The sequence below is a fragment of the Arabidopsis lyrata genome (assembly GCF_000004255.2).
Source record: "Arabidopsis lyrata subsp. lyrata unplaced genomic scaffold ARALYscaffold_6, whole genome shotgun sequence".
Classification (NCBI taxonomy): Eukaryota; Viridiplantae; Streptophyta; class Magnoliopsida; order Brassicales; family Brassicaceae; genus Arabidopsis; species Arabidopsis lyrata.
In genome coordinates this window covers 2,205,230-2,223,306 of record NW_003302550.1, presented here as the reverse complement: position 1 = coordinate 2,223,306, position 18,077 = coordinate 2,205,230, and the positions used below count along the sequence as shown (strand labels likewise).

Sequence of the window (18,077 nt, the reverse complement as noted above, 5' to 3'; positions counted from 1 at the left end):
ATCACAAAATTTTGATTTCAGCTAGTGCTTACTCCTATAATAATGATAAAACTTCTACAAAATATTATAAAAGTTTTATAACTATCTTATAAACAGTAAAAAGTGATATTATTGAAAATTTACGTACACAACGATATTTTTGAAAAAACATCTAATATATGTGTTACTTTTGAAAGTATCTCCAAATTTGAACCAAAAATTTCATCTATTGTTATTTTGAATTTTCAAATTTGAACATACGACTTTTATCCTTTATCATTTTTAATTTTTATTTTCTTATATTTTGCATATGGTTTTCTTAAATTTTCCTTTTATTTTTTGTCAATTTGTTTATTTTTTGTTCTGTTTTTCAAAAACTACAATGTTTTATTAATAACATTTTAATAAAAGACAAATCATAAATGCATTGAAAAGAAATTAATTTGATATTTTGGATTAAAATATGATAAAAATATATTTAAATCATTAAAAATTTTGATTGAAACATTTAGAACGCCTCTCAATTTCCTTTTCATGTATTTTAAATTATGCAATACATATAAAAAAGTTTACAAATGAAAAAATATTACATATAATCACTATATAAATTTGAATTTGTGGAATCACTAAATAACGATGCGAAAATAAATTGAATTTGTGGAATCACTAATGATCAATGATGGGATAAAAAATCCTGTTACTTTCACATCATTTTGTAACTTTACTATCCAAATATCTATTATTTTAAAACTTTAAAAATTAAAAGCTAAAGAAAATCAGTTTTAAAAAAAAAAAAAATTGAAAATCTTTTTTTTTTTTAAATAGAAATTTGTATGCTAAATCTACATAACGATGCAAAAACAAGTTGAATTTGTGGAATCGCTAACGATCAATGACGAGATCCAAAATCCGGTTAGTTTCACATCGTTTTATAAATATATCATCCAAATTTCTATTATTTAAAATTGAAAAAATTTAAAGCTAAAAAACATCAGTTTTAAAACAAAAAAAATTGAATGAAAATTGGGAAAAAAACCTTTTAAAATCCATGGAAAAAATTAAAATATTTCTAAAAAATTAGAAACTTGTATACTAAATCTACATAACGATGCAAAAACAAGTTGAATTTGTGGAATCGCTAACGATCAATGACGGGATCCAAAATCCGGTTAGTTTCACATCGTCTTGTAAATTTATCATCCAAATTTCTATAATTTAGAATTATAACAATTTAAAAGCTAAAATACTAGTTTTACACTTAAAAATAAAAAGAAAGAAAAGAAATGGAAAATTGTAAAAAAACTTTTAAAATCCGTTAGAATTATTTTACTAAAATCTATAAACTTGCAATTAGAATTTTAAGCGTATAAAAGTATTAAATTTATTAATTTTCTAAACTAAAAGAAAAAAAGAAGAGAGATGGGCTGAAATTGACCTTGTTTTATGGGCTGGAATGTTGTTTTGGGCTTTGCACATATGTAGATCTCTAATTTTCATCACAGTCACCGGCATACGTATCTTGCCTCTCTCCGGTCATCTCCGACGAGGATGTAGCACCCACCTCCTCAGTATTCGTCGTAGAGTTTCTTAGAAACCACATGACCAGCCGTCACGAGTCACGAAGAACCGGCCGCGGAGAAGAGAGATCGCACAAACACAAACATCTATGATCTCGCTTCAGTGATTGTAAACGACGAGCTCATCTTCCATCACGCTCGTTTCTTATTGGCGAAGAGAAACAAAAAAATCAAACGTTGGAGTCGAATATGAAATAGAAGAAGCAAAGGAAACATGAACCGAAGAAGAGAATGCTAAAAAAAACAGAGCATGTAATTGCAATCTTTTCACTCTATAACTCTTGTCTTTCTCTGGTTTGTGACGATTGATACTAAAACGAATAGACACAGAGAAGAGACTCTATATTTATAGACTCATCTTCTGTGTAATTTCCTTTTTTTTCAAGTCTCTCTGTAATTTCCTTTTTTTTTTCAAGTCTGTGTAATTTCCTTTTTTCGCCTATGTTTGTGATTCAAGTTTCCTTTTTCTTTTTACTCTTCTGTTGTTTCCTTTTTTGACACTTTTGCTTAGACTCCACATTTGTAGAAGAAGTTATGCTGATACTACTCTCTTTATTATCTATATCTATTACAAAAAAGCAAGGAATGTTCTTTGTTAGGATTTGTTTTATCTGCAACCATTGCTTCTGGTTATCTAACTAACATTGTGCTCTGCCTCCTTTGTAATTTTGAATCCTGTTACTGAGACAAGTGTCAATTTCCTACTCTCTTTTTGTTTCCCCTGAAACTTGTTCAAGAGATGCTAAAGTGATTATAATATTCGATATTGTACAACTAGTAGCATTTTGATTTATATTTTCTTGTGAATTGATGAAAGAATTATGAATGTGTTTAGGTCCAATCATAAAACGTTAGTTTCATTATTCTATACAAGTAGTTGTTAAGCTTTGGGGTGATTGTTCTTATGATCCCAACGAAAGGTTTCAAAAGCAAAGTTTCTCTTGTTAGCCAAATCGCCGGGGACTGTCATGATTCCGTAAGTCGCTAAGAGCAGATCGATTGTCTCTTCGCTCATTTTCTCATAGTCTTCTTTTTTGTAACAAGGATAGAGAAGAGGCATCTCAGATGAGGGTGGTGGTAATGGTTGCTGTGGTTGCGATTTTCGGATCAATAGCGGTGACTGTGGTTGCAGTTGAGGCTGAGATGCAGCAGCAATCTCCCCTTTCGGATTGGTTGTAGAAGAAGAGCCTTTCGAATCCTTGTTTCCCATCTCTTTGAATTTAATGATATTCACTTGGTTATTGGTAAAATGGTCAATGGAATATGGAAATGACTTCACCTTATAAAACTTTCCCAAGTTTTAACATGCTAGTTGCCGTATTAAAGAGAGATTTATTACCTTTTGCACGTATTCAACAAAAATGCATTTAGTAGGAACTTGCATACGAGTGAAAGTTAGCAACATCATGAATTTATCTCGAGAATTTATAGTCAATAATACATATGCATTAACATCTTACAAAGAATATTATAATTAGAGAATGAAAAGATCTAATTGGGTTTAGGAGTGGCCCATTCAACCCTAAGAATGAGGTTATCATAGCCATAGCCATTCAATGTGTTGATTGCTCGCTGTGCATCTTCCCTCCTGACAAAACTGACAAAACCAAATCCTCTGCTCATGCTCGCCTTCTGGTGTATGGCTACATGACAACGGTTTACAGCACCAAACGGACGAAACAACTCCATCAAATCCGGTCCACGGGTATCTTCAGACAAGTTAGTCACACGGACAGAGTTCCCCTCATTTCTACTCCTCATGTCTGAACCAGCAGCTTTTCTGTCTGCACCATCTCTCATACTTGGCGGGACATAAGCAGCCTTGCCAGTTCCAGTTCCAGCTATGCTCGATGTAGAAGTTTCTGCTGTTAAAGGCTCGTCCATTAAGGATAAGAGATCCTTCTGTGGGCATCTTGATGTCCAGTGGTCACCTTTCTTGTGGCATAACCTGCAGACCATGAGGACCGCACCCGGTTTTCCCAGCTGAGACATGCTATCTCCTGATATCGTGGACTGTTCCGCGTTGCTACCTGAGATTTCCGAAAGAATAAAGATCTCAAAACCTCAAAATAAAAGTACACTTAAGATGGTAAAGCAAGATATTTCTCCATCAAAAACTTTTAACTCAAAAATGTAGTTGATAGCTAGGAAGTGAAAGCAGAAATCTACTTTCGTGAAAGAAGCCACCAACAAAACATCTGGGTGGGCATTACGGCCACCCACATATAGAATAATGTGGCTGACTAACGTGTCCACCCATAGAGAGACTTATGTAAAAATGAGAACTTTATGTGTACAGTTAACAGCCAAGAAAGAAGAACACAAAATTTGCTCACATTCAGAAAAGGCTACCAACAAAGATAGTGCTATTGGTGACATACTGACCAATCACAGAAAGTAGCAGCCATATGGCTAATATGTGATCGGCTAATTGGGCACTTTTGTTATGCTACACATTTACAAAAAAATTGAAACCAAAGATATAGTTGATGATCCATAACCAAAACTGGGTTTAATCCTGTTTTAGTGTTGAAACGAATCACCAACGACATTGCTATAGGTGTGCTTACTGACCATTCACACAAACAGTAACATGTGACTGGCTAATTAGCCACCAAAATCAAAACAGAGCATAAGAACAACGAATCCTAACAAACCAAAATGCAAAGATGAAGATATACCAGGAGCTCTAATTCGTTCCAAGATGATATCCTCTGTTGAACGCATTGTGAGGTAGCTACCGGCTTCCTCATTGGCTGAGTCTCCGAACTTATTCCAGCTCCGTCGCTCCACGGCTTGTTTGGTCAGAGCTCGCTTCTGAACGCGGGTCGTGGTAGTGATTTTGACCTTTTTGCCCTCGTCGTTGAACTTGTACTCAATCACTTTCTTTACACCGTTCTGGTCCGGACCAATCATTTGCTTAGGCGGAAGAAGGAAATCAAAGTTGTCTTCTTCTTCGTCAATTTCTCCCCATCGAAGCTTGTTTGTTTTTTGCATCGAATCAATCGCCATTTTTTTATCTCTCAGATTTAGATATGCCGCTTAATGTGTTCGTTTCTTTCGTTTAAAAGGCAACAACTGAAGAAGAAGCAAACTAGGGTTTCCGATTATGGAAACGGTCTCTTAATGTCGTAATGGGCCACTCAGCCCATCTTGGCCCGTATTTTTAGCACGGTCCTGAATTTTTCTGAATTTTTATTTTTTTGAATTGGATGTCGTTTTCAAATTTTTATACAAAATTTTTTACTTTTTAATGTTTTATGATAAAACATTAAAAAGTAAAAAATTTTGCGTAGAAATTTGAAAACGACATCTAGTTTTTATAAAAAGAGAATCCTAAAACGACACTTATTAAAATACGGAGAGAGTATAATATTAAACCCTAAAGGAAAATTAAAACCCTCACTCTTCCAATTTGAGCTTCCAACACAAAAAAATGGCGACTCTTGTACGTCGCGCAGCTTCTCGGTTTGTCGGAAATTATTGCAAGAACCGTTTTTTCGTTTACTCATTGTTGGACCAGTCCGCTTACGGCCGGAGGCAACATCTGACGCCGTCGGTTGACCGGAATGTTCCATTTACCACATCGACCAAAAAGAGAGCTTCTCCAACCGATCCGCTTCTTCGAATTATCGAAACGGAGATTGGATACGCCGAGAAAGCTGATGATTACGATCGAGTAAACTCTTAGCTTCCCCTTTTTTTACATTTCTCATGTTTTTATTTCTACCATTTTTTGTTTCCTGTTAAGATCTTATGGGTTTAGTGAAGCTCTGTTTCAATGTCAATGGTGTGTAATCTTTCTGTTTCCTTTTTTTTTTTGTGTGAATAAAGGTTGAAGAAACTCCAAGTGGTTTTCCCTTCAAAATGGAAGACAAACCTGGAGGAAAGATCGTGACATTGACTAGAGAATACGAAGGAGAGACTGTTAAAGTTGAAGTACACATGACTAATCTTGTGACAGGTGACAAAGAAGATGATGAAGATGATGAGGAAGAGGCAGAGAATGAAGAAGTTGAAGATGATGATAAGCCAGAGAAGCCTAAGCAATCGAATGTGCCTCTCTTAGTAACTCTTTCCAAGAAGACAGGATCCAGTTTGGAATTTAGATGTACTGCTTTTCCAGACAAGATTGTAATCAAGGACATGTGGGTTACATTTCCTGATGATCCATCTAAAGATGAGCTTGCTTATGAAGGCCCTTCCTTCAGGTAATAGGCGAAAAAGTTTGAAGCTTCTGATGTCACAAGAACCAAAGTCGTGATCCTTGATTGTTTCTTTCTACAGGGTTTTGGATGAAAAGCTAAGGAAGGCATTCCATAGGTACATTGAGATAAGAGGGATAAAGCCGAGCATGATCAACTTCTTGCACGAGTACATGATCAACAAGGATAGTAGAGAGCACTTACTGTGGTTGAAATCTCTCAAGAACTTTGTCAAACCTTGAGAAAAAGAAAACACTTTTGTATTCCGATACTCTTTGTCTTCCAAATTTTGTACTTGAAACACCACTCAGTTCTATTTGGATCTATTTATATATATATAAAAAAGAGTATTGTGAAGTCAAATCACTACACCAATTAGAAGTAACTTGGTCAAGTATGTCCACTATTTCAAGTGAATCTATTCTGTCTGCAATCGAACTGCCAATAACCATCTTAACCATGTAACCGGAGTGCATCAGCCATCATCGCACAAAACAAGGGATGTTCACTAATGGCCTATCTTGCTAGAATATTACTAGAAGATAAGAATAAACTGTGAACATGGTTGATGGAAAGCATCCCCTAACTTGACAATTGACAACATGGCTGTTTTGTTTGCTTCTAGATTGTGTAGCGACCTGTGACTTAAAGTTCACTATAATTACGCCAGACCGCCCGAAATTCTTCACGGAATGTGTTCAAGCGTGCCTTGAGATTTGGGGTTCTCATGCTTGCATGAACAATGGTCACTGTGGAGAGAAAACCTAGGGGGTCAAAACATAAACTCCATCAAAGGACATCTATGATAAAACAGGTGAAATAACTTACCAGCAAGGGAAGTAAGGAGTGCATAGAGGACCCACAACAAACCGCAGGAAGAAAACCACATGACAATACTGGCTATATACATGAGAAAATTAACACATTGATCAGTTTTGACACCAATGTTACATTAACTACATAACGAGGGATTATGAGTATTCAAGTACCTGTAAGGAATGTAACAACGAATACCCATCGTGGTTTCCCACATATGTATACTGTCTTTCTTGCTGCCGATCTTCCACGGATGACAGGCCTGCAAGTGATCACATATTATATAAATGTAAATACGAACCCTATTTATATCTTCCATGAAATTAAATTAAAAAGGAACTCACATGTGGGGAGGTCTCATTTTTGCAGCCAAGTGTGGGGAGAAATGCCTAATCGTCCTTATAAACTTCTCATTAAAACTAGCTGCAAAACTGCAAAAGACAACATTTAACCCCGTTAAGTTCGAACAACTAATAGATTAGGGAGCACACACACACAACCACATACTACAATACTTGCTGATCCAATCTCACCAAATAGCAACTAACATCGATGTAAGATTCTAACATGAACATGAAATCGCAACAGTGGGGATTGAACAACCACCTTGAAAAACTCGGGACTTGAAGAACCAAAATCATACAACCTAGTAATTCCAATACTGATATCCAGTTCTAATGCATGTGAATACAAATGGAACAAGCCTCCATGAAGTTCATGTGAATACACATGGAACAAGCCACCATGAAACACTCAAATTTCAAAAACCATAGATCATATAACCTATCGAATCCAATACTAAAATCCAGTTGAAGAGCAACCACTGTATACAACAAAGGAGTCTAATATCTTCCAATGCATGCGAAACTACACCAACTTCACATTACAATGAAGCCTTAAACGCATTGCACAGCATAGATATAAAAGTAGAAACCAAAACAAGTCACAGGAGATGATACCTGTCGTTAAGGAAAGCTATGCTTAAGGCTGTTAGAGCAGTACCAACAATAGCCAGAGGTCTCGTAACAAGCGCAATACCTGATTCAACAAAAACATGGATTAATCAAAACCCAAAATCCCAAAAATACAGCAAAAAGCAATAAAATTCTGTAAACTAATCACTTACCCAGAACGAAAATCACCAAGATAAAGTAATTCGTCCTATAGCTGCAACATAAAACAAGCGAAAACCAAAATAAGAGCAAAATCATAAATCCTATCGAAGCAGACAAAAATTGAGATAGAGAGAGAGAGAGGTAATACTAGTAGAGATTGCATTTGAGGCGGCTCTTCCATTTAGAGAAAGAGCGAGGGAATGCGAATCTAGAGAAGAACTCGCCAAACGAACGAGGAGGCGTCGACCATTCGACTTCTCTCAACGCCTCAATTACATCCTCAGCAGATACGTTGTCCCAATCCATATCTCCCTCACCTCCTCTCTTCCTCTTCAAAGACGACGAATTCAAGAAGCTCCGATGAGTTTGATTACGATTTGTGATTGTTTGGTTCTCCGCTCAAGTTTTGATTTTGCTTAAGTGATGGAGATTAGTACACACGTGTACGAGGGAGTCCCCACGTTCGAATCCAAATAAAAAATAAAAAAAATGTCTGAGCCCGGGTTCGAACCGGGGACCTCTAGTGTGTGAGACTAGCGTGATAACCGACTACACCACCCAGACTGCTTGTTATTGTGTTAGTGTTTGTCGTTAATAAAAGAAAGATTGCAAAATTGTGATGCTCTGCTTTCGTCAACGAATTGCCGAAAAAGACTAAACAAAAAGCAAAAGAAGTGTAGCAATGTTAGAGACCAGAGAATGTATGCAGTTTCGATAGTACCTCGAACCACATCGTGCCGTTTGAGCTCTGCGTTTTTCTGCCACCTCTCGATTCCTCTCACACTTGGGCTCCACCATCACTACCAACACCAGCAGCCTCACCTAACATCTCTCTCTTTTCAGGTTTCCTTTTCTCTCTCTCACATTCCGAGGATCTCGGAGTTTTTTTTGGCATCTTTGGTATTCTAATTCTCACTTGTTCGCGTTTCAGATTCGTTCGTTAAGAAAGCAGATCGACATGGCAGCTCAAGGTTTGTTGTTGATTCTCTGATTCTTCTCTAGCTCGTCCTCACTTGATGCTAACAGTAATCGAATCGAGTTCACTTGTTTGTTTTTTGGTTACAGGTGGTGATTCGTATGAGGAAGCTTTGGCTGCGTTGTCGTCTCTGATCACGAAACGAAGTCGTGCTGATAAGAGCAACAAAGGGGATCGGTTCGAGTTAGTTTTTGATTATCTCAAGGTTTCTCTTGCCATTTGATTCTCTTAGAGTTTCGATTATCTATTGCACCTCTGTTTTGATTATTTATGGCACCTTCTTGTTTTCAATTTGTAGCTGCTTGACCTGGAAGAAGACATTTTAAAGATGAAAGTTATTCATGTCGCTGGAACCAAAGGCAAGGTACTACAACAACTTTAGTTTTTCCTGGTAAAGCGCAATAAATGATACTAAATCATCTTCTATTAGTATCAGGAGTTGGTTTTGTTAGTTTAGTTACTCCACTATCTTATTGTGACCGTTACGTCCTTATCACTGCTTTGCCAGAAGCCTAAGGTTTTTGCTCTGTGGGGATTTGAGAGATACGTTTCTGCTTGTACATATGTGCGAGAAGGACATTGGTTTGAGATCCTTACATGCCAGGAGATGCATATGGTTTCATTTGATGGAGTCTCAGTTTTGCAAAGTTGTCACTTTATAAATCTTGGTTCATAGTTGATGTCTCTTATCACTTCTTCTTTCTAGATCGTGATATCACAAAGGAAAATGTTATGAAACTAGCAGTGAATTTGATTAATGAAAGTGATTCATTGTTTGCATGGCTGATTACTATCTGATCCAGCACCTAACATTTTTCTTTTTTGTTTCTTATGTGGCCTCAAGGGATCCACATGTACCTTTACAGAGTCTATTATTCGAAACTATGGCTTTCGAACTGGACTCTTCACTTCACCTCACCTCATTGATGTCCGGGAAAGATTTCGTTTGGATGGGTAAGTTTTTCTAAGTTTGCTGAAAATTCTGAGGAAATATGTATAGATTTATCGGCCCTCATAGAATCAGGAACCAACAATACTTCGCTAGCATAATCCTATTTTGCACTCTTCTTTACTGAGAATTTCTTATATTCGCTTAATCTGATATGTTCTATGTATTGCTGCAGTGTGGACATAAGTGAGGAGAAATTCTTGGGCTATTTCTGGTGGTGCTATAACAGGCTCAAGGTATGTTCTTTAAAAAAGAAGATTAGTTATTTGAATCATTTGTTTTGAACTCTATATCTGTAGTCTTGGGTTTCTCGATTGACTAGTAGTTCGAGTCTTAGTGATGAAAGCCATATAGAATGTGATAAAGAAGTAGAGCACCCTTTTGTCATGAACACATTTTTTTGTCTTTCCATGTTAACTGAAAACCGAGTTGTTCTGTGCTGAAGTTGTGGTATATAGAGAAATTGTATAATTGATATACTGCTGAACTAAGTCTTCCACCTGACTTAGTAAGCCATCAACATAAATCTTTATTGGAACTATTTTCCTCGAGGCGGTAGTGATGCTGTAGAGCACATGTATAGTGTCCCGCCCTGTATCTGGTTGAAATCACCTTTTGTGTTGTGGTCTGAGAATCTCATGATATGAACTCATAAGAACTTATAATGGTGTGCATCGTTGCAAATTGAGATGGGAGCTTTAGTTTTTTACTCAAAATACAAATTTTGCTGACTATTTGATTTGCAGGAGAGAACAAACGAGGAGATACCAATGCCTACATATTTCCGCTTCCTTGCATTGCTAGCTTTTAAAATATTTGCTGCCGAAGAGGTTTGATACCAGTCTTTACCTTGATTGACTATTTTTCTTACTCAGTGACATGATAGATAAAGAAACGTCTTGTTCTCTTTATTGATATAAGGGGTGCTGCTCTTTGCTTTTTTATGCAGGTAGATGCTGCTATATTGGAGGTAGGATTAGGTGGGAAGTTTGATGCCACCAATGCGGTAAGTTTGACCTTTTTTCTCAGCTAAAATGCTTGTGTCTCCAAATAGAACATATCTACCAAACTCCAAGGTTGGGGTTTATGAAGAAAGAGGAAACCTGAAATCTAATCGTCTCCATTTTTTTCTTTGTTCATGTAATAGTTTTATGAAAACGCTAGATCAGAACCCAAATCATTAGTTAATCAAACACTGAAATCCGGTTACATCCTCAAAAGACTCCAACTACTAATATAAGAATAACTATCAGGAAGGGTTTTTATCAAAAAAAAAAAAAAAACCTATCAGGAAGAGTATAAGTAGCTTTTCTTGTGCCTAATTAAGTTTCCATGGAGATTCACTGCTGACTTGTTGTTACAGGTTCAGAAACCTATGGTCTGTGGTATTTCTTCACTCGGATATGACCACATGGAAATTCTAGGTTTGTAACTGGAATCTTCTCATGCATGCCATACCTATACTGCTATGAAAACTTTTATCATATTGAAACTTTAAATCATGAGGTCTATGCTTGCGTTAAATGAGCAGACATATTTTGACTTACATTTCCTTTGCTCTGATAGTATATCATGATTTCTTTCTTCTCTGTGGGATGTATCACAGGTGATACTCTTGGAAAAATTGCTGGTGAGAAGGCTGGAATTTTCAAGGTGACTATATAACTCTTATTTATCTAAAACTAGAACTGACTTTTCCTTAATATTCTCCATAGTTGCCTTATCTTCCCTGTTCGTATTTCAGCTTGGAGTTCCAGCTTTCACAGTGCCTCAACCTGATGAAGCCATGCGTGTCCTTGAAGAGAAAGCTTCCGAATCAGAAGTACGCTCAATTTTAATTAGTGAACACTATGGTCACAATTTGTTAGACAATGTATGCACATATATACAGTTTCTGTTTATGTGCTGCTTGGTTGATTGTAGTATTTTAGATGTACCATTCTTTTAAGGTGAAAATTGAGAAACCAATGTGTCCACAAATAGGTGCATTAGTTATAGTCCCATTCTAGCTTTTTTTATATATATCTGTGGGTGCTTTTGCAGAGATGATTTAACATTCTATTGACAGATTATGAAAGTAATGGTAGGTGTTTTTGAGAAGCTTTAACATCATATTGACAGGTGAATCTCGAAGTGGTGCAACCACTAACCACAAGGCTGTTGAGTGGTCAGAAACTTGGGCTTGATGGGGAGCACCAATATCTCAATGCTGGTCTAGCAGTTTCGCTTGCCTCTACCTGGCTTCAGAAAATTGGTAAACTTGAAGTTCCGAGTCGGACTCAGATGGTAAACTGCTCTTTCCGTCTTTATTTTTACTCAGATTTGTATCTTGGCCCTTCTCTCATTTGCGAATTTCATCATTTTTTCCACATTCTTCTTCGAATTAGAGTATTTTGCCTGAGCAATTCATTAAAGGCTTAGCTACAGCGAGTTTGCAAGGACGAGCACAGGTCGTCCCTGATCAATATACTGAATCTCGGACTTCGGGAGATCTAGTATTTTATCTGGATGGAGCTCACAGTCCAGAAAGCATGGAAGCATGCGCCAAATGGTTTTCGGTTGCCGTTAAGGGAGACAACCAGTCAGGGAGTTCAGGACATTTGGTTAATGGCTCCGCAGGATCCTCTCATGATAAATGGTCAAATGAAACCTGTCAACAGGTAAGGTCCGGGTTTCTTGGCCTGTCTTGGATTTATAAATCATATGAGAGACTGAATGAATTCATAAGAAAAGGATTGGGTTAAGAGTATCTTCTTATCTCTATACCTGTCTTTCTCTAGATTCTCCAAGCTTTTTAAATGTCTGAACGAGAGCATCTGGCTGCTTTGCAGATATTGTTGTTCAATTGTATGTCAGTTCGGGACCCCAATCTGCTGCTTCCACATCTAAGGAATACGTGCGCAAAGTATGGTAAGTTCGTGAGCCCTTGTGTCTTCAAAAGACGAAATGTAGAAACAGAAAACTTGGCCTGAGTTAATAGTTACAGAAAGCTGAATAATGGTTGATGTAGGTGTCCATTTCAAGAAGGCATTGTTTGTTCCAAACATGTCGGTGTATCACAAGGTTGGTACAGCAGCTGATTTGCCAGAGAATGATCCACAGGTTGACTTGTCATGGCAGTTCACACTCCAGAAAGTGTGGGAGAGCCTTGTCCAGAGTGAAAGAGGTAGTAACAAAAATTCATTAGTCTTAAATCTTTCTGATCATGGAACAAAATAAACACACGTCGTCGATATCAATATCTCAACTTAAGTCTTCTTTTTTGGTCACGCAGACGGAAAAAATGATGGTGAAAGTAATGGAAACAGTGAGGTGTTTACTTCACTACCCATGGCAATAAAATGGCTAAGGGAGACTGTACATGAGAGTAGCTCAGCCACACGTTTCCAGGTATAACACAAACCTCTTTTTTCTTGACGACTGTTCAATTCGGTTTTCAGTTTTTCGGATAATGAATAGTGAGCAATGTAAGATGGCTGTGTGTGTGTGTGTGTGTATGTGTGCAGGTCCTTGTAACTGGTTCGTTACATCTTGTGGGCGATGTACTGAGATTAATCAGAAAATGAAGAGAAACAAACACACTTCACTTTTCAAATTTCAATACACGAGAGTCGTCATCCACCAATCACCGTATCTACTGTGGAAGAGGATGGCCTTTCTTATTATTTTGTATTATTTGGATTTAAGTTTCCAGGTTAAGTACTAACAAAGTTGTGCTGGTCTTTTTCAAATTCAAGAGCAATAGTTAACAAACAAAAAAAAGGAAACATGTTCGCAAACGTTGTGACATGATTAATGGTTTGCTTCCTCCAGATTAATGGAAATGCAATGTTACAATGTAAACAAGATCTCTACCAAAACCCAAACGAATCAATCATAATATGAAATCAAAATGGATTCGATCGCAAAACGGAGAGGAACACATGAAGAGTACCAAAGAGAATGATAGAAATCCACGCAACATTTGAACACACAAAAACTCACAACAGTCTCCTCTATAGCCTTTCTTTGAGCTCTTGATTCTCTTTTCGCAACAATTTTAACTCCTTCATTTGCTCCGCTTGGTTCTCCAGAATCGAGCTTAACACCTTCGACATCTCCATCTGTTTGAAAAAAAAAAACAAAGTTTCAAGTCATTTGAAGAAGACATTGATGAGATTCAAGCAAGAGCAAGCACTACCTCGTGCATGTGGAACTGTCTGAGGATCTCAATGTGAAGGTTCCTCACGTCATCATGAATTGAGTTTTGGAAAGAATCCAAAGTTCCTTCGAGCGTTCTTTGAAATAGCTGAAGCGTGAAATTGCTACTACCCATCATCTGCTGTTGATCCGTTTGAGGTTGCTTCAACCCTCCCTGCTACAGATTTTCACTAAGTTAGTGAAGTTACAGATATCCAAAAGAGATAAAGTCTCAGGTTTTTGTGAAACTTGTACATACATTCATAAGCGGCATAGCTCCTGCTTCTGTTGCAGCCACCATCTCTGGTCTCGGCAACAGATGATTTAAAACTTCCTCTCTCGTTTCTGCGCCTGTTTTCTTTATCTTGGGTGAACCACCCAGAGTGAGAGAGGCCCCGTCACTAAAGGAAGAAGTGGTGCTGATTCTCTCAGCATATGTTGAGAACCTACGAGTAAAATTTGGTGATAGCCTCAATGAATCAATGTTACCCGGAGCTGTGATGCCTTTTGTAAACAATGGGCTTGAAGGCAAGTTGTTGTCTGTCTGTGTTGAGGATGTCTCAAAGGTTGAAGAGAAGTCTCTGATCCGTGGGAATTCTGAGCTAGCGTTTGCGAGGTTTGTCTGACCAAGCGACAAGGGGAAATCTCGAGAGCTAGAGAACATTGATCCAGATGTACTAGCACATGTGCTTGAAACCGCGAGACGTGAAGGTGCATGCAGGTGGCTAAATTTATCAGAAAATTTCTCATTGGCCAACTGGTTAAACTTCTCAGAAAATTTATCGCCACCCCATGCTTCTGGAGGTGTCAAGGCAGTGTCTTCACTTTTGGATGATGCTGTTGGCGTAGTAGATCCAAAAGACGAAAAAGCAACCCTCGTGTCATCCTGTGTGAACGATGGAAAAACGTTTGAAACCGATGAAACATATGAAAGAGAATTATAGAGAGCAAGTTAAATTAAGTCCAGCCAGTGTGTATTCTGTACAACCACAAATAAACAGACTAACCAAAACTTTGGAGACATAATGAAGTTATGAAATTGATTTATAAAAATAGTAATAGCACTTGCATGATGAAGAAAGGCGAACCTGTTTCGAAGTAGAACTTGGTTTCCAGTCGAATATCGGATGTTCCTTGTTTCCATCGTCTCCGAACGAATATCCCTTGCTGGATGAAGGAAATAGCAAAGAGGACGGCTTTTTGTCAACAACGAAATGTTCCTTATTATTGAATCCTTCACTATCAGCCCACTTCTCAACAGATGATACGTCAATAATAGGTGAAAAAACACCCATATCATCATTAAAACTGTCACTTGCACGAAGTGCATGCAGTCTGCCCAGTGGCCCACCAGGCCATAGATGAGTTCTATTTGGTGTTTGTTCAACTGATGATGCATTTACAGTACTCGCGGAAACTCCACGGGAACCTGGTGCCAAAGCGGACTGTGAAGCTGAGGGTGTCGTTGAGGGAAGTGGATCCGGAATGACAACTGAATCTTCCACAGTACTGCCAAGAAGAGCCATCTCAGAAGTGTAATTTTTCTCATTCACAATAACTGGTTTTGATGTTTGCCATGAAAGACTTGTTACATCCTGATCAATACAAACAAATGCTGTTAACTTTGCAATCCAAAGTAAGAAATCTTATATAGCATGCGTCAGTTGACCACAACAATATACACCAAATGAAAAAAAACATTCGCTTCTACTGTTGGAGTTATTAAATTGATGAAGTGGCTGACAAACCAGGATAGGGACAACAAATAAACAACTAATATTGATGAGTGCAAAATATGACAATCCATGGAACCAGAGTCATTATATAGGGCATGCTAAATAGATTGCAGTGGGTTAAAAATTTATTGACCTCTGAATTACTGAAAGCGTGCAAGACAGTAACAGGCTGCGGTTTTCCACGGACGTCGTAAAACACTACTCTACCATTGCTGGTTCCAGCTGCCAGAATATAACCATTATCCCCAAACGCCAAAGAGGAGAAAGGTGCCTCATAGGCAATGCAGGACGAAGATCTTCTGGATCCAGAATCATAAGTGTAAAGCTTTTTGTCCATCCCCACACTAGCAATTATCTGTTACAGTAGATAATCTAGATTGTAGATTACGTAGATACTATGTTTATAAACTCTATGTCAAAGACCATCAGACAGGCTTATCAAAATTGAGGGTGCACATGCACATGTTTACAGATAACCAATTGCAATCACATTTTTCTGACTTATTTGCGTATGTGTAGCAAGAATAATAAGGATTCAGCGACCTTTTCGTTTGATGGAGAGAAGCAAACGCCAGCAGTTGGTGCCGAATGCTGCTTCAACCAGGACATCTGCGGAAATGAAAGCAAATCATCACAGATACCAGAAATTAAATGGGAAACATTAACACGTCTTGAGAAAAAATATAAGTACTCGTCTGACTTCTGTTTATATATATATGTGTGATATCTGCGAATGCAGAGAAAAGTTTATTGGCTTCCCCCCCCCTTCCTAAAAGTTTTTCAAAATTAACAGGAGAACCAATGTAATGGAAAATACAGTCTTTTCCAAATGAATTGCAATAAGTAAAAGAGCAAACCTTGGGGCTACGACCAGTTGTGTCCCACAGATGCACAGTGCCATCATCACCTGCAGTGAGTAGGAGGTGTCGACTGGACCTTGAATAATCAAGCAACCTTAATACCTGGTGTCTTGAATCGATTAAAAAGTCAATTAGTTTGACGAACAATGCTCTGAGCTATGGATGGAAACATACATGTACAAACTGAACAACCTGCCCATTTGGATCTTTGAGTTCTGTAGCCCTTGCTCCAGATGCAAGGTTGTGGACTATTAGATCCCCACCAACACTAACAGAAGCCAAATGCTCATCTTTGCAGTTGTACATGACACCCGTTATTGTACTTGTATGACCCTTCAACTTCTTAATACAAAGCTTTCTTTGCAGATCCCATATCTTAACAATTTGACCAGTTCCTCCAGAACAAATGTACCTGGATCCTTTTTTGCTGAAGCTAATAGCCGATAAACATTCCTGAATTCATTATGACACAAACATATAAATAAACAGTATCATTCAAGAGATGCAAGACATGGAAATCAGAATCACTGGAGAGAAAAAAACTCATCCACAAAGGAATTAACCTCGGCACTATCACCACCGTCCTTGCCAGTAACTGGAACTGTTCCTAAACTCTGCCCATTTTTCCGCCACAGGGATATCTTCTTATCTTCTCCCGTACTCGCCACCACTAAATCTGCATCCCAAATAACATAACTTCAACAAATGGAAAAGAAAGAGAATCACAACGATCTACCAAGAAATTTGTTTGATTCCAGCAGAAATTGACTAATTACATTCCCTAATAGGATTCTTAAAGTTGACACCAATACAACACAGAAAATCAATTTTAAAGAGCAGATCACAGAAAATCCCTACCAAAACTCAGCTAAAACATTACATAAAGCTAGGATCGAAAGTAGAAATGGCGAATCACTACTTGAGTTACTTTCCTAATCTCTCACCAACCAAGCAAACCAGGAAATGCGACTAATCGGAGATTACATACTCGTATGATTCCACTTGACGGAGTTGACAGCACAGCCAGGTGTCGGAGTATAGCTCAAAACGCAGGGATCGCCGGAATCGGCAGAAACGTCGAAAAGCTTAACCGTATCTCCGCCGCTCGCTGCCAGGAGGCGCCACGAAGGCTCCACCAAGTTCGACATCATCGCTGGATTCGGGTTAGACTCAGAGTCAGTAAATTTTCCCGAGAAAACTCAGATTAATGAATGAATCTCTGAGAATCCGGACAATGCGGGAACTCTACCTTTCCTCGAGAGAACAGCAGAAACAAAATTTTGAACCCTATGAGATTCGAAATTAGATAAAAGAAAATTGTATTTTTTAAAAAATTAAATTAGTTTCTCGACCTCTTGTCCCCCTTTCCTCCTTTGAAGAAAAAGAAATTAGCAGTGAATGTATATATTAATATTTTTGAAAACAAATACTTTCTAGAAGAAAAAAAAAAAAAGAAAACAAATACTTTCTCTGTTTCAAAATATGAGACGTTTTAGAGAAATTTATTTGTTTCACAGTATGAGATGTTTTCAAGTTTCTAGGCAAATTATAGATTAATTTAATATTTTATGATTATTTATATTATTAAATTTTTTTTTATTGGTTGAGCTTTATTAAGGTGAATATTTCTTAAACTGTGTGCAAAACTTCAAAATGTCAACGGAAGAAATATTAGTTTTGCTATA

At 37.6% G+C, this 18,077-nt stretch overlaps 6 protein-coding genes and 1 non-coding gene across 10 annotated transcripts; 2 read left to right on the top strand and 5 right to left on the bottom strand.

Moving 5' to 3' along the window:
* Positions 1-2,122: 2,122 nt before the first annotated feature.
* LOC9307265 lies at positions 2,123-2,829 on the bottom strand. The gene has a single exon (XM_002871149.2). It carries the CDS (start codon positions 2,764-2,766, stop codon positions 2,437-2,439), a length of 330 nt encoding a protein of 109 aa, XP_002871195.1. The 5' UTR covers positions 2,767-2,829; the 3' UTR covers positions 2,123-2,436.
* Positions 2,830-2,922: 93 nt separating this feature from the next.
* On the bottom strand, positions 2,923-4,627 carry LOC9309302 (eukaryotic translation initiation factor 3 subunit G). Its single transcript, XM_021020357.1, has 2 exons — positions 4,238-4,627; positions 2,923-3,586 (listed from the first exon to the last, which is right to left on the bottom strand). The coding sequence occupies exons 1-2, from the start codon at positions 4,566-4,568 to the stop codon at positions 3,048-3,050; spliced, it is 870 nt and encodes a 289-aa protein (XP_020876016.1). The 5' UTR covers positions 4,569-4,627; the 3' UTR covers positions 2,923-3,047.
* A 324-nt stretch (positions 4,628-4,951) lies between these two features.
* On the top strand, positions 4,952-6,124 carry LOC9307264 (uncharacterized protein At2g39795, mitochondrial). The gene is made up of 3 exons (XM_002873187.2): positions 4,952-5,235; positions 5,391-5,767; positions 5,844-6,124. Exons 1-3 carry the CDS (start codon positions 4,993-4,995, stop codon positions 6,001-6,003), a joined length of 780 nt encoding a protein of 259 aa, XP_002873233.1. The 5' UTR covers positions 4,952-4,992; the 3' UTR covers positions 6,004-6,124.
* Positions 6,069-8,101, bottom strand: LOC9309301 (PRA1 family protein A2). The gene is made up of 7 exons (XM_021020378.1): positions 7,841-8,101; positions 7,704-7,744; positions 7,537-7,615; positions 6,922-7,008; positions 6,751-6,839; positions 6,590-6,661; positions 6,069-6,510 (listed from the first exon to the last, which is right to left on the bottom strand). The coding sequence occupies exons 1-7, from the start codon at positions 7,996-7,998 to the stop codon at positions 6,407-6,409; spliced, it is 630 nt and encodes a 209-aa protein (XP_020876037.1). The 5' UTR covers positions 7,999-8,101; the 3' UTR covers positions 6,069-6,406.
* An 81-nt stretch (positions 8,102-8,182) lies between these two features.
* Positions 8,183-8,256, bottom strand: TRNAV-CAC. The gene has a single exon. It is a non-coding gene; the product is annotated as a tRNA-Val (tRNA).
* An 89-nt stretch (positions 8,257-8,345) lies between these two features.
* Positions 8,346-13,429, top strand: LOC9307263 (folylpolyglutamate synthase). Of its 2 annotated transcripts, XM_002873186.2 has the most exons (17): positions 8,346-8,535; positions 8,624-8,663; positions 8,758-8,873; positions 8,967-9,032; positions 9,513-9,622; positions 9,793-9,853; positions 10,364-10,447; positions 10,567-10,623; positions 10,981-11,041; positions 11,224-11,270; positions 11,362-11,439; positions 11,739-11,903; positions 12,005-12,277; positions 12,449-12,527; positions 12,628-12,783; positions 12,892-13,007; positions 13,124-13,429. In XM_002873186.2, the coding sequence occupies exons 1-17, from the start codon at positions 8,392-8,394 to the stop codon at positions 13,181-13,183; spliced, it is 1,713 nt and encodes a 570-aa protein (XP_002873232.1). In that variant the 5' UTR covers positions 8,346-8,391; the 3' UTR covers positions 13,184-13,429. The 2 variants fall into 2 exon arrangements, with proteins under 2 accessions (XP_002873232.1, XP_020875949.1); XM_021020290.1 differs by lacking the exons at positions 8,346-8,535; positions 8,624-8,663 and adding an exon at positions 9,177-9,315 and having other exon boundaries at positions 8,775-8,873.
* Positions 13,402-17,740, bottom strand: LOC9309300 (protein NEDD1). 3 transcript variants are annotated; one of them, XM_021020270.1, is made up of 11 exons: positions 17,642-17,740; positions 17,381-17,545; positions 16,956-17,068; positions 16,585-16,845; positions 16,390-16,494; positions 16,076-16,141; positions 15,666-15,887; positions 14,885-15,391; positions 14,056-14,682; positions 13,798-13,974; positions 13,407-13,720 (listed from the first exon to the last, which is right to left on the bottom strand). In XM_021020270.1, exons 2-11 carry the CDS (start codon positions 17,541-17,543, stop codon positions 13,613-13,615), a joined length of 2,349 nt encoding a protein of 782 aa, XP_020875929.1. In that variant the 5' UTR covers positions 17,544-17,545; positions 17,642-17,740; the 3' UTR covers positions 13,407-13,612. The 3 variants fall into 3 exon arrangements, with proteins under 3 accessions (XP_020875928.1, XP_020875930.1, XP_020875929.1); XM_021020269.1 differs by having other exon boundaries at positions 13,402-13,720; positions 17,381-17,722; XM_021020271.1 differs by having other exon boundaries at positions 13,402-13,720; positions 13,798-13,971; positions 17,381-17,720.
* Between the last annotated feature and the right edge of the window lie 337 nt (positions 17,741-18,077).